Source organism: Lepidothrix coronata, unplaced genomic scaffold (assembly GCF_001604755.1).
Source record: "Lepidothrix coronata isolate B3197 unplaced genomic scaffold, Lepidothrix_coronata-1.0 Scaffold38, whole genome shotgun sequence".
Lineage (NCBI taxonomy): Eukaryota > Metazoa > Chordata > Aves > Passeriformes > Pipridae > Lepidothrix > Lepidothrix coronata.
The window spans coordinates 2,503,996-2,519,100 of NW_016690218.1; the positions used below are offsets into that span (position 1 = coordinate 2,503,996).

The 15,105-nt window shown below is 40.6% G+C and overlaps 1 protein-coding gene across 2 annotated transcripts; it reads right to left on the reverse strand.

The window, feature by feature from the left end:
* Positions 1 to 522: 522 nt before the first annotated feature.
* Positions 523 to 13,867, reverse strand: FBXO28 (F-box protein 28). 2 transcript variants are annotated; one of them, XM_017812788.1, is made up of 7 exons: positions 13,634 to 13,867; positions 7,736 to 7,845; positions 6,639 to 6,777; positions 4,149 to 4,344; positions 2,774 to 2,881; positions 1,765 to 2,274; positions 523 to 1,708 (listed from the first exon to the last, which is right to left on the reverse strand). In XM_017812788.1, the coding sequence occupies exons 1-6, from the start codon at positions 13,844 to 13,846 to the stop codon at positions 1,880 to 1,882; spliced, it is 1,161 nt and encodes a 386-aa protein (XP_017668277.1). In that variant the 5' UTR covers positions 13,847 to 13,867; the 3' UTR covers positions 523 to 1,708; positions 1,765 to 1,879. The 2 variants fall into 2 exon arrangements, with proteins under 2 accessions (XP_017668277.1, XP_017668278.1); XM_017812789.1 differs by lacking the exon at positions 2,774 to 2,881.
* Positions 13,868 to 15,105: the final 1,238 nt, after the last annotated feature.

The window sequence follows — 15,105 nt, forward strand, 5'->3', positions numbered from 1 at the left end:
GATTCTTAATGGTAAAAAAAATTCTGAGCTGTAGAAAACCAGTACCAGCCAATGCTCCTTTAATAGTTTAAGTCTTCCCTCAAATAACCTTTTATAATTTCCTTGATGCTTAAGAAAAAATGCCTTTTTTAAAAAAGGCTCAAACTATTCAAGAAGTTTATTTGAATACTAAATGTCTGCGAAACATTAGGCATTTGCAACGCTACTCCTGCTATGAGCCAATATGTTTTAGAAGTAAAAACTGTAGCTGAAAATTCAGGAAAAACATCCATTTTCTGTGATTATGTAACATTTGACCAGACAATTTCTGATTTGTTTGTTTGGTGCTTTAAGTACAGCCACTGTGTTATGCTGACAGCTGTACAAAATGAAAGAGAAACTTGCACTTTAACCCATAGTACTGAGATTGTGAACAGCTACAAACGCAGCATTTGCATCTTCCATGCCATCCCAAGTTGAATTCAGAACCACCTAAACCCAAAGCAGCAGCTAGTTTAAAAAAAGAAAACATAAGTCAAATGATAAAGCTACATAGTTTAGTACATTAAAACAAAACCAAGGACAATGGTATTTGTATAAGTTTCCAAAAATATACAGATGGGGAGGGGAATAATCACTGTACACAACTCTGAGGTGGTTAAAGTGACCAGAGAGACTGAACAGTGCAAGACATGCTTTTCCAGTTACAAGCTCAAAACAGAAGTGCAAAAGAAATTAAAGCTTTGTCTGAAGTTATTTACCTTTCAGGATAAGGAAAGCTTAGAATATTGTCATCAGTGTTACAGAGAAATTTCCACCTCAACCCCAACACAGACACACAAAATAGTTTCAGTTTTCCCACAAAACAGCATTTCACTCAAATGTTGTCCCCCAAGCTTGGTGAGTGTAGGGACAATTTGTCTGATCCATGTTAGACGTTGGCCTATGAACCAAGTGAAGGCCTCTTCTCAGCTCTCCAGCTTTGGCCAACAATACCTGCCTTACAGGCAGGGTTCAAACTCTCCTGCCACTCCCTAACACCACCTCACTGTAAAACAGCAGCTGTGCTGAAAGCAGATGCTAAGTTATGGCTGAGGAACAAAGAAATTGCTTTACAGGTCTCTGTGCTCTCTCCCAGAGTCTGGAACAATTTCAGGCAAGTGCTTTTGGCAGGCTGACTAAGCTGTACATGCATCTACCCATGCAAATGTAAAATATGGCTCCCAAGACCTAGAACCAGAGTGTGTGCATGTGAAGACTGGATAGAAGGCCCTTCCTTGTAAGTTTACAAAAATATATAGCCAATACTGTAGCTTAAGAAGTCAGTTTTACTCATTACAGAGAACCCCAAAAAGTATTAACTACTTTTCAGACATTCCAGACAAGGTCACTTGTAACAAAAAAGGTCAAGTTCTCAAAAACAAGATTTTAAAAGTGGATCTTTCCTTCAAGTGAACAGGACATCTGTTTTTACGCTTAACTTTTTAGTCAGTTAAGACAATTTATTTAAGATTTTTTGTGAACATATGCATAAACACAAATAACTTTACTTTAAACACGTTTGCACAGGAAAAAAAGAAAGGTTAACCCTTCAAAACATAACAGAGCAGGTCTGGTTAGTATGTAACTATTGCAAATATTAAAGATTCTGTGCACTAGGCCCACCCATAGAGAAAGCAGGGGAAAAGTCAATGAAAGAAAATAACTGTTCAAGTCTAAGAGGTGTTTTACTATTGCAAATATTAAAGATTCTGTGCATTAGGCCCACCCATAGAGGAAGCAGGGGAAAAGTCAATGGATAGGAGGAATTGCCTGGAAAAAGGGNGCAGTATCCAAACAAGCAGACCTGCTTGGGCTACTAGAGCAGTGTATCCTCCTGAAGGTGTCATTTCCTCCCAGGTTATTTTCTGTTTCGAAGGCGCTTAGATTTCCTAGGACAGTCTGTGGAATCCACCGCCTTCCTCCGTTTTCTAGGAGATTGTTCATTTGAGCCAGAACCTGAGGAATTTCCTACTGTGCTCTCCATCACCTCTCGCAGCTTGCGCTCGAGCTCGGCCAACCGGGCGTTCTGTTCACCTATGATTTGGGTTTGCTCAAGCAGTTTCTGATCTTGATCCTGGAGCTGTTTCTGTTGCTCCTGCACTTTGATGCGGAGCTCGGAGATCTCCCGCTTTAGTGCTGTCAAGCCCGTGCCGTTGGCTTTTACTTGCTGCTGGAGTTTGGTGACCTCCTGCCTGGAAGGGCTCTGCTTGGAGAACAGCTGCATTGTTGTCAGTGCTGCAGAAGGCCCTGGAACTTCAGAGAGAAGTACGATTAGTCCTCTAAAACTTCATGGTAAAAATAGTGTCCCAGTTTTCACATTTTGCTTGTCCCTACTCCCCAAACATGAATCTGGACACCAGTTGCAAGTTACATGAACATGTAAACAGCTTTACAGTCATTTAGGTGTCTAAGAAGAATGTGTGGTAATCTCAAAGCACAATTTAATTTAAAATACTTATAGCTTTTTCAGCTTTTCCAGACTTATAGTCTGGAAAACAGCTCATCATTCATTTCCTGTATATAAGCCCCCCTCCTTTTGCTGTATCAAAAATTGCATAGAGATATTGTCCTGTAGACTTATTGTCACAGACGTTAAGTCAAAAACCCACAACACATCTACTTAATACAGAATAGTTAGAGTAAATAAATATCTTTCATTACAGCAGCAAAAATCTGCCGTCTTAGTTGCAGGCAGCTAAAGTTCTAAAATTTTCTGATTTGGGGCTTAACAAGATATTTCAGTGTAACTTACATTTTAGAAGAAAAGAATTTACTTCCCATGCTTCTTTAGAATCACTCTTCCTAAGTACTAAAGCCATACTGGAATCTGAGCTTGGAACTGTTGATTCTAATAAAGTTCCTGCAAATCAAGGAGACTAACAGCTACTGTATAATTTCTTTCACTTCTTCTGCCATAAAAGACATCTATCACTTTTTCTGATATTTTACTCTTCAAGCAATGCTGTGCAAGTAAGATGCAACTTTTAAGTGCTACGCAGACAGAACAGTCGGGAACAGCCTAGAACAGTCATCCTCCTTTTCCTCCTCTTTTTTGTCAGTTAGGATGCCAGCACAGCTACCATTACATGGCACTAAGGGGTTGCCACTGGAGATGTTATGCTCCTCTCTCAACATGAGACAGGCACTTTTATACACCTTAAAGCCTTGGCTTTGAAAAGCCAATTGACCTCAACTACTTTTTTGGGTAATACTTCCTCACCCAAGAGGCTCAATATATATTAACATATATATTTAACATATATAATAAAAAAAAATTAAACCATATATAATTTTAAAAATGAATGTATAATTAACAAGATATAATTAACAGCTGGTATACACATGGCTAAAAGGGTAGAGAGGATATACAAGAAAGAGCAAGCATCTCCTGCAGTTAGACCTATCTTTTTTTTTTTAAGATGTAATTTTTTTTCTTCAATTTTTATTAAGTTATCCTTTTAGGGAGCTAATTTCACAGTTTCTGAAGTGTGAAGATGTCCTGTGCAGGGAAAATGCTACATTTTTACCAGCCTTTTGCCTTTGGCCATCCAGGCAACTACCTTAGACTTTGGTTCACGAAAGTTCTGGAAAGTCTGAAAGATTATATGAAGGACCAGTTTAATTGCTTACTTACAGACTGTTATTTTAATTATTGTCTTTTCACTATGACCTGTAAGTATTTTGCTTGTTAGTGTATACAACAGTGCCCCAAGAAAGTAAAAAAGTACCTACAAGTATGTTCTAGCTCTCTACGTACTACAACAGCTTAGGCAAATTCATTTGCTGATTGTCCCAAAAATAAAAGGCATCGAGTTGTCGTCTCATGTGCCAAATTTCAACCAAATGCAATGATAAAGTCTCATTCATTGGTGGCACAAAAGCGTTTGTTTAAGGAATACACACTATGCATAATTCTAACATACATTGAAGTGACTGTTCTTTCGGTAGTACAAAGGCTCCTTAAATTTCAAAGCAAATGAATTTCAATTAGCATTCTTAAAAAACAAGTATCATCAATATTTATGTAATACAGCTCATATTTAAGGGAGGTAGCTTTAAAAACATACAGTGCTGTGAATTTTTACAGAAAAACTAAATAAAACTTAACTATATGTTGGAATTAATACCTGGGGCAGTTCCTATCAGACGTCCCGATACATCTGACCCAGGCATCTTTCTTTTCAGTATTGGAACAATCTTCTCATCAAAATATTCCATAGCCATGGAGGAAATGTCCCTTAGTTCTTGAAGAACTTCATGAGCTCTCTGAGGAGCTCTTGTAGAGTTTACATATCTTAACACTCGATAAATTTCATCTATTACCTAAAACATTTAAGAATAATTAGGATTTTCTGATAAAGGCAAGATTATTTCAGTTCATTCTAAAAATTCTGGCATATTCAGGGGCTTTTATCACATAACAGTTGCATACCACTGTGTGCTTTAGTTCTAGATCAGCTTTTTGAAATGAAGTGCTGTTCAGGATATATCAGAGAAGCTATTCACTTAGTCTATCACAACAGCTCTCTTCAAACTCATTAAATAATGCTTATTATGCAAAATTTTGTTTTACTATAGCCATACTTGACTTCTAAGTTACATAATCTATACTCAGCAGAGCATAATAATTTCCTTATAGAGAATCTGAAGCAAGATACTCTAAGCCCCAATGCAGAGCAGCCACTAATGCAGCTACTTATGAAACACATAACTGAAGTAGCAAAAATTAGCATTATGTCAGTCTGAAGAGCTGTAAATATTTACTTGAGTCCACTTGCATACACCCAAAATAGTGCAAATTCAGATTAAGTCCAAAAGACATTAATTTAGAAAACATCAATCCACTACTGACAGAAAACATAACTCCCTTAACAGGTTTGGCAAACAAGCCCTTTGGTTAGGAGAGATACAGAGAGATGAAAGGTGTGTCACTAATCTATGAATTAGAGTCTGAGACACGTCAAGATAGGAGTGCTGGTCTCTCAGCCAAAACTACACAGGTATTTCTCACAGGATTACAAATGGCTGAAGAGTTTCCTGAAGAACACAGATCATAAGAGCTGTGTTTTGATAAAGGAAGCTTAGCTAAAAAGTTGCAAAAGCTAGATAAGACTAAAGTTTCTCACCAAGTAACAAACTTACAAAAGACTTCCCTAATTTCACCCACATTATATCCTGTTAACAACAACATCCTCAACATAAAACCTGCAGCAGGACTCTGCTATCACCAGGAACCCTCACAGAATGCCAAACCTCAAATCAGGGTTTGCATATTTTAACACTAATTCAACTCCTGGCACTTCTGTGGCAAAACTTCTTGAGGGAAGCAATGCAGTTATATCGAAATACAACCAAGGTCCTTACTAGTCAGTGCCCATAAGGAAAATGGCTGGCAAGCTCACTTGCCCAACTGCTGCACACCCCAGGTCTAGACTGAGTAATGCCTTTCCATCTACTCTTCAAAATAGCATGGCAACATTTCTTTGAAGTATTTAGTTTACTAGGTGAGGATCAAGGACTTAAGTTCACTCGACTTTGTTATATTAATTTTTTAAAAATACATGGTGTATATATAAAAATACAATGCAAAGTCAAATAAGAATATATTACACTATAGTTATTTAAAATGAATTAAATATCAAGTCAACAATAGTGTACAGAAAAAGTTACCTCTTCAAGACAAAAATACATTACATGCCCACAGCCTATCCTACCACACTGAGTGCAAAAATGCCTGCATGCTGCCCCCAAATCCAACAGATAACTTTTCCATTCATCCCCGTGCAATTCAGTTATCTGCTCATGAAAATGTAGTACCAACATATCCAAACCTTACATGGAAAAATCAATGAACAGAGCACCAGGCTGATGTTCTCTGATCTCGTTTCATCCCTGAGCTGCACTAGTCTTCCTCTGACCAGGATTTCATCAATTGCCCCGTGCACTGTTGTTTTCACAGCTTAATAAACAGTGGGATCTCCAAGGTACATCTCTCTTGCATAATTCATATTTAATGCCGGGGTAGTGTACACCAGATGATGTATATTTAATGCTGGGGTACTGAACATCAGAATTGTTCAGTAATATTCACATTTAACACACTTTACATTTGAAACTAATTCCACCTACTGTACAAAAATACACCGCCCACTGTAATACAGAACAGTGTTTCCAGACACCAGATATCTTTATTCAATTAATCTGAGGTCCTCAAACCCTTAAGAAATGTGCATAAAATATTCCTGCTTGAGTGCTTAGTGTCATACACTGTCTAAATTACTACATCTCCTGATAGCCTGGATCACGTGATTTTCCTAAAAGGTTGTAGAGGATGTATATGCCATAAGTCAAGCATCAGAATTAAGAGAGAATCTAAGGGCAAACAGAGATCAAATTTAAAATAATTAATATTTAAATACAGTCTGGTTCATTCATTTCAGGTTGCCTGGTAAAACAGAGTATTGGCTTGTATATTTGTTTGCAAGTATCTGAAACACAGTTTTTACATATATATACACCCAAAATATATTAATTTGCCTCAGCTGTGCCAGGTTAAGTTACACAATCTTATTTTTTAAACACAGATACACATTCACATAATGTAGTCTACATTTTACCTTTCCGGGTATGAAGCAACAGAGATTGGAATCCACATACTTCATGAAAGTCATATTCAACAGAGAGAGTCTTGTTTCCACAGCAGCAAGGATGTCTGCGTGGCGAGCTAATGAGTGATTTCTTCTTTCTGACTCCCGTCTAGAGTAGAAGACAGACCATAAGGTGACACTGATTTAACAAGGAGTCAACAAAAATCCAACTGCAACATTGCTCAAGTTAATTTCACCCTTAAAGTGCTCTGAGGTTTGAAATTGTAACCACTGACGTTTGTCTTCATGGAAGTAAGAGATACAGATTGAGAACCAGCCAGTAATAGCATACTTCACTTTCTTAGACAAAATTTGTTCTCTAAATAATTTCTACATCTTATGTGATCCACAAAGTTTTTATGTGATTTAGAACTATTTAAGAACAAGCTTTCAGTACTAACTAGCAGTAAACACTGAATCGGTGTGAATATTTTTATCCCCTCCCATTCCTATGGTCAGCACTTCAATGCAATTGACACAATAAATGCAATATATTAGTAGTGCTTGCTACAAATTTTAGGTTGAGATATAAGCTCTTTTGACAAAGGATCTCTGTGGTAAGCAGCATTTAGTTTCTTCACTCTAGGAAATCTCATAGGACACAGCAGCACCTGCACTTATTCACTGGAAAGAGGAAGAAATACATTGCTTCAGTGAGAAACTAGCTCCCAGAAATGCTCACACGTCAAACCCCTCTTCCTTCCCCCTGTTTAATCCTTGTCACTGCTTTTCTTTAAGGCAGTCTTTGATAAATCATGAGTGAAGGCAGTTGGTCATGAAAAGGAATGGCATTTATTCACTCCTAGGAGTCCTTGCTTGACTTGCCAGAAGAGTTGAGTAATACAGAACACACTCTACTTGAAATGTCAGAGACACTTTCCACACCATTATTCTGTAATTAAATTTTAGGCTCAAGGTGCTTTTGGAAAAAAAAACAAATTAAAACCAAACGACTCAAATTTTCAAGATATGTAAATGGAATTAGCCATTAAAAAATTCCTTTTCAATAATCTGCTTAAAAGAATCTAACACAATTAAATTGAATTACAATTTTAACTCATACATACCTTGGAAGTTGAGCTTTAACTTGCTTTTGACACAAGTTGTGGTATCTTTCCACTTTCAGAAATCCCTGATTTAGCATTCTCTGGCAAACCAGGTCCATTCGCTTACAAACCTGTATTTAAGTAAAAAGAAATCTTAAGGCTCAATTAAGGCTATAAGTCACTTGTACTATTACCTTATCCATACTTGCTGGGTAGTAAAAGACTCTCTTATTGTTTTTTGCTCCATTTCAATGAGCAAAACCTGCAGCTGAGATTAAGGCCTCACCATCTCCAACAATGGTCATGCTACTCCAAAAAGGAGCAGCTACGTTCACAAATTCATCTCCTGATATTGCCTAACAAGAGACAGTAGGCTGAATGCCACCCATATATAAGCAGATACAATTTCCTCTGGTTTTAATGGAAGTTTGTAAATGCCTGTGTCTGGCTTTTAGCTTGGTCACCAGAGTGATTCTCGTAGATCAAGTTAGTATTTTGTAGTTTCAAAAAAGAAGCCTTTAAAGCCAAGAAATCGTGAGGGTTTTCTGCCAGTGTTTAAAGCTTATGTTTAGAAGTCAGCTACAATTAAATGTAAAAGCATATGCAACACAGTACACATGAAGCGAGATTCCTTTTTATATAAAAAAGTACTTTCTTCTCCATTTAACAGACCAATAGTCTCCTTCCCCTGTCTCCTCCAGAGATTTAGAGAGAAAGGATGTTAACAGCGGCAGAAGATATAATAAACTGCTAAAGTTAAACCTTCACAAAGTTACCAGTTACAGGACAAAGCCAACTCGTACAAAAGTTTAAAGCCATTGCAATTCAGTTCTGCAGACAAGAGCTAACTGTTTTAGAAACTGTTTGGGGTGGTTTTTTTAAGTACTAAAGTGCACAATTTCCACTTTGACCCTGCATTCCAATGAATTAGCTTCTCTTTTTTTTTTTTTAAATAAACACTCCTTTCCCTCATACACTTCATCTCATAACTTTTAAGTCTATGTAAGTTTATACCTTGAGGAAGAAGATTCTCACTTCTTCCAGAAAAGCCTGCCATTACTTTCTGTTTATATAAAAGGCACTACACAAAGAAGTTCTGCTTTCTGAGTCTTCCTCTAGTCAGCTAGTTTAAGTTCTGTGAGAACTGACTATTTTCAAACAGATCTGTATTAACAAACCATTAAGCAAATACTGTGGATCTGTCTGTGTTTCTTTTTATTAGATCTTCCTTGTTAACAGTCAAAGGAGAAAGATCAGACAAGCAAACTACAGAGGTACAGTCTCAGCACACTCTGCCCCACATTCACTGATCCAGTTAAGTCATCTCCTGTGCATAAGGAATAATGCTGGCCCTTCAACTACAGCAAGGAGGAAACTCGCAGTTTTTTTCCTGAGCTGTATTAGGAGTGCACAGATCTGATACCGGTTTTGAGCACAAGGCTTTACAGCTTTCTTGTAGTTCTAATGCTACCAAATCCCTGAACTAGGCGCTAGTAGTACCTGCACTAGGGCTACGTCAGCTCTGCAGTTACTCGGCACAAGGGAAAAACAACCCTGGAGACACGATCGGCTACGGATTCGGAGAAAGCAGAGAGCGATTTTAACCACGTGCACACTGACATCTGGTGGCAGAAAGGACCTTCCAGCGTGCTGACCCTCCCACAGCCAAGGCACTCGCAATGGGTAACGCGAACCGTGCTGGATTTTTTTAATCTTATTCATTTGCTGACGCTACACAGCATGAAGAACTATTTGCTCCAGTTTCTCGACATTACCCCTATTTATGCCAATAACCACGCCTAGAACCCAAACGCCAAACAGATAACAAGTACCACCAGAAACAAAAAGTGTTTGTTTGCAACTTATTTTACCAATCATCTCAATTCTCAGATGGTTCACCATGTAAACTGTATGGCATCTGTATTTATAGGAACGATATATCTCTTCTAGACTGCACAGTCAGCAGTCATACGCAAAGTAGCATCATTACACTTTTAAATATCCATATTAGTCCAAGACGGTTTGATGCTCACTATTCAATGGACTGTAAGGAAGTAAAATGTTAAATTTCCTCATACTCGTATTTGCAAATTTTGGTGAATATTTTCTTATTCAAGTCAGGGAGCTGGAAAACCCTGAGTTTCCTCAAATGTCCAGTCCAACCAGCCCCTGTGTTCAAATTTCAGGGCTAGAAAGATATTCTAAGTCCATGTGAAAAGCAGGATGAGAGGTTGCTTCTTCACATGCTGACTTATATGCAATAACAACTTTCTATGATCCTATGAACTAATTTTCCAATTCATTTGTAAACAAACTAATACAATCTACTAGCTGCTGTTTCCTCAAGCATGTCTTATTTCTTCCAAGTTTCACTATCAGACAATCAAGTCCAAAACAGACATAAAACATCCTAAAGTATTTGGAATCACTACACATTCTTCTTCTTAGGAATTACACAGACACCACACTTCATAACATGCCTTTCTGGGGTAAAGTAAGTGGCAAAACGTTGATGACTTCAGCAAGAATCTTTAAAATAGAAATGCCTGTAAATACAGAACTGGGCTCGAACTGGGAATACTAAAGCCGTGCTGTCCAAAGGCTATCAGTCCTTATTTGCGCTGTGCAGAAGACAAACACACAAGTTTTCTGCAGAATCTAAGTCACTTCTGATGTGTCAGAATCCAAGATAACCTTCTCCTCAGAGTGGGCATGGAAGGAGGCTGTGGATTGCTTGGTTCTAATCAAGACTGCTATAGTCATAACCTGAACGGAAGTGCCTTTCCAGGCTCAGACATGTGACTGCAAAAGAAACTGGAATATAAGAATTTCATTATTATCCCACTGAGGTAAACATTTCAAAGCTTCTGTAAGTCACTAAAAATATCCCCTTAGAAGGAGCCTTCAAAAGCTGGAAAACAGCTAGTTTCCATATCAGCACGCACACTAGGCTGCAGCTTGTCCAGAACATTACAGCTTCAGACATAAGTATCTTTTGGGTTTTCTGTGTTTCTGTCACGATGACTATCAGAGAAAGAAAATGAAGTAAATACTCAAAAGGGCTGAAAGCAAAATGCTGCTGCTTTCCCTCTCATTTGCTTTATCTGAACAAAATTTTTAGAGCTCAAGATTTACATAATATCAGACAAGACTGCACGCTGAATACCTATTGTTTAGTCTCTGTTACTTTAGATCTACTTCACTGTTTAACCAGTAGGTGCTTCATTTATGCTTTCAAATGCCAGGAATAGCAAAAAGCATTATGCTCAGGAAAGCAAATGCTTCTTTGCACAATGAGGGGCCCAGGGTCCTGCCTTGCCTGATGGCAATCATCACAAGCAGGAAATGTTCTTTACCTCATCCTTTGCTGACAGAAAAAGACTTCTGGATCTTAAGCCTGAGATTATGCTCTATATAAACAATGTACGCCCCTATCTCCATTTTAATCTGAAAACGTGCTGCTGTTCCACCCAGGCAACTGCTTAGTCTGTCATCTTGTACACACTCCAGATCCAACACCAGTTCAGTTCAAGGAATTTATTTTTGTTTATGGATCAGTGAGCTAAGGTGATCCAAAGTAAGATATCAGGACATCCATTTGCTTCAATGCTGCGATCCAGAGAATGCATCAGAGTGACTAGTTTAGGGAATCCACATTTTGTTTGGTCAATTGATGCCCTAGATAATATCCTCCTGCCTTCCTCAAGATGTTTTATCCCATGGGATGCCACATTCTAAGGGATTAATGAAGCTGCTTTCGGGCACATTTTTATGCTTAGGCATGAGACCTAAGCAATTTATTCCCTGTCATTCAATTAATGTGGTCCTGCAATGTATCTTTAGCACAATACTACTTATTATAATATACACTCATTCATCTCTGATATGCAACTCAAGTCAGTTCTCACAGAAAAAAAAATATTTACTGTTTGCGTAAGACATCTTAGAGCAGGAATATACAAGTCTTTCCCAAGGCTACTTGTTGCCTTTAAAAATCAGAAAGTGATGAAATTTCATTATGAGTTTATGCCTAGACATTGTTATTTTTAAAGGCTACCTTAATTCTCTGTCCAACAACATCCAGAGTTGCATAAAACATTCAGTGTCTGCCTCTCAGTGAACTGCCAAAAGAAGACCTTCAGTTCTGAACATCCACCTGAAAGACCCAGCTGATTAAGCTTATGGGGTCAAAGCAGAAGAGCTTTGATTCTTTACTGCTGGTTGACAAAGAAAAGCTACTTTCTTCTCAGAAGAACGCTCATAGTGAATGCCTTCTGATGTGCTTAAGGGAATAGTAAGGAATTTGATGGAGATAAATTTTCTTGGCTGTCACTGACTCAAAAACTAAAAATAGGGAAAGACCAACTTAATAGTTTCCTTCATTTTACGCCCAGCATTGTTCTGTGTATGTTTCAGAGTTGACATTTCTCCAGTCTGATTTTGTGTATTTCTGAAAGGGGCAGCCATCTTCTGGAAAAGCAAGCTTGGAGGTGCTACATAAGGAAATGTAAAAGTGTTACATTTTATTTCCCAGGTACCACTGAGAGTTAAACACCTGGTTTAGTCCTTACACCATCACCTTTCCTATTCTCAGCTTCAGTGCCAACACAGCATTGCTTACAAACACTAACTTGGTGCTAGAGAAAGAGAAAGCCTTCTACTGACTGGTGAGAGCTGCCACAGGTACATTCATTTATAAAATGAATGGGAAAGGTGCAGCCAAGGGCTGTGTCTGGCACTGCAATACAGACCATGAAACACTGAGTATACCTGAAAGGTATATGATGTACTTCCCTTAATTCAAACTGTAAGTACCACCTGAGATCCTCGGGGCTGTCCTGTGCAGGGCCAGGAGTAGGACTTGAATGATCCTTGTGGGTCCCTTTCAACTCAGGATATTCTACTCAAAGTACTACATTCCTTTTACAGACTCACCACCTACTCTCACAGAAGAAGCAGAAGAGTTCAGTGGACTGACAGCATGCTCTAGAAATATTTAGAAACCGGTGTGCTTTGTACAGTGTGAATAAGAACAGATTTTCTGCTTGAAGAGCTTTTTAAAGTTACAGTCAGGATGCAACACTTGAGGTTGCTGATCCAGGACACAAGCAGTCTAATTTTCTGCAGAAATATGCTTGAAATATTAGCCAGTTTGGGGTAATCGAGTTCTTAAAATAGAAACAGTACAGTGCATGCACGTTTACTAAGGGTTACATAAGCTGTGCATTAATTCCCTCACTATTATTCCATTTACAACCTCGCAGGAGATTCAGCTTATCATAACATGACACAGTTTACATCAAGCTCCTTATGCGGGCAGTTAAATATTGATATACATTGATCTCATCACTGACAGCTGCACTTTTTTTGTCATCAAGATCAGAGGTAGAGGTAACGTATTTTATTAGATCTACCACAGTGACTGTAAGAAGCAGGCAGTCTTTCAAACAGACAAGGGTTGGGGTTTTTTTACATCTTTTTTCGTCCTACATTTATTTCTAGATAGGTTTGGCTCTTGGAGCAGCAGGCTCATCATCTCCTACACTTCTTGGCTTAAGTTCTATAAGTAAAAATAAACACACCCATGAGACACAATAGACTACCCACCCCAAGCAGCCACGAGCTGAAATAAGCCTCCAGCAGCCCACTGTCTTCTCCCAGAGAACGAAAGGAATGAAAGAAGTAAGAGACGGTAACAGCCCTTTAGGAATGCGTGTATGGAGGCACACAGCGAGCCTGGAGAAGGGATCAAGCCCCATCCCATACCACCCCACCCCACTCCCTTTCATCCAGCCCCTTCCCCGGCGGGGGTCGGCCGGTGCCGCCGACACCTCGGCACCTGCCGCTGTCCCGGCGGGCGGATCCCGGCGGCCCGACCCCGGTCCCGCAGGGGCGCTCCCCGCCCCCCGCCGCCCCTACCAGGCGCAGCTGGCTCGTCTCATCGTAGGACAGGAAGCTGAGGATGCTCTCGATGGCCACGATGGGCAGCCCCATGAGCGTGTTGCTCTGCGGCGGCGGCTCCATGGGCGCCAGGGCCTCCGCGGACTCCGGGAGGGGGGCCGGGGAGAGCCGCGCCGAGCCCGGGGCGCCGCCTTCGCCCTCCGACACGAGCCGCTCCTCCGGCGCCGCCATCTTGCAGCCCGTCCTTCCTCCGCGGGGGAGCGCGGGCCGCCCTCCTGTGACGTCCCTTCCGCAACCGCCGCCAACGGCCCCGCCCGGCATTCCAGCCGGGAATGGGGGTGTTCGCCAGCGGCTGTTGGGCGCCAACTGGCCGGCGCGCGCGACTCGTTCCACGGAAAGCCCGTTCCACGGAAAGCCCGTTCCCAGGCACGTGCCAAGAGGACGGTGCCAGACTCTCTTCGGTTGTTCTCGGCGACAGGACGAAGAGCAAAGGGCATAAACTAAAACACAAGAGGTTCCACCTCAACATGAGGAAGAATTTCCTTACGTTGAGGGTGGCACAGCACTGGAGCAGGCTGCCCAGGGAGATCATGGAGTCTCTCTCTCTGGAAACATTAAAAACACACCTGGATGCTTTCGTGTGTCACCTGCTGTAGGGGACCCTGCCTTGGCAGGAGGGTTGGACTGGATGATTTTCAGTGGTCCCTTTCAACCCTAATTATTTCGTGATTTTCATCCTGGACCACCCTCTCCATGAGGAGCTTTTCCCTAATACCCAACCTGAACTTCCCCTGAGATGGCTTTACAGCATCCCATCGTCTCCTATGGCTGGAGAACGGAGAGATCATGATCTCCCTCTCCATGCTCCCTCCTGAGGAAACTCTGTGAGAAGGGCCTCCCAAAACTCCATCATTGCTGCTGCCCAGGAGTCTGGCAGTGCTCACTCTGCTCTCTGGAAACAGCTCTGGCTGCACAGGCACAGTGGCCTCCCAGGAGAATGTGGGTGAATTACAGTGAGGCAGCTACAAGGTGGAAAAATACCTCTGTAGCGCCTACATGAGGTGCAACTTCATCTTTATTACAAATGTAATCCAGGCTTTTATATTTTACCTATAGAGGGGTGAACACTGTTTTGTGTTTTGAGTCCTACCCCCCTTTCAGGAGGAGCCTCAGCAGCTGGGGTGGGCAGGGGCGGTTGCAGGTCAGCTTTTGGGGGTCAGAGCCAGCTGGGAAAAAACTTCGGCTTGAAATCAGACATTATTGAGCAGGCGCAACACCCAGAATAAAGCAAACTCTGCTCCACTATTTGACTTGTATCCTGCATTTTAGGGAGGTTTCTTTGGTCGAATTGCTGGGGCAGCAAAGGGATGGGACCAAGGGCTGTTTCTAGAGCATTTACTGGTGTTTCTGAGCACAGACAAACCATAGTTTCACAACCATTTTAGCCTGACAGAACTTGTGACAGCCACTGAAAAGGATGGTGCCAGCCT

Bases quoted from the DNA above. Each gene is read 5' to 3' on its own strand.
- FBXO28 (XM_017812788.1), bottom strand. From the start codon at position 13,846: ATGGCGGCGCCGGAGGAGCGGCTCGTGTCGGAGGGCGAAGGCGGCGCC. The intron at 4,345-6,638 runs GTAAAATGTAGA...TAAATGTTTTAG, and splicing joins GTTGCTTCATACCCGGAAAG to GTAATAGATGAAATTTATCG. The intron at 2,882-4,148 runs GTATTAATTCCA...CTTGATTTGCAG, and splicing joins TCTGATAGGAACTGCCCCAG to GAACTTTATTAGAATCAACA.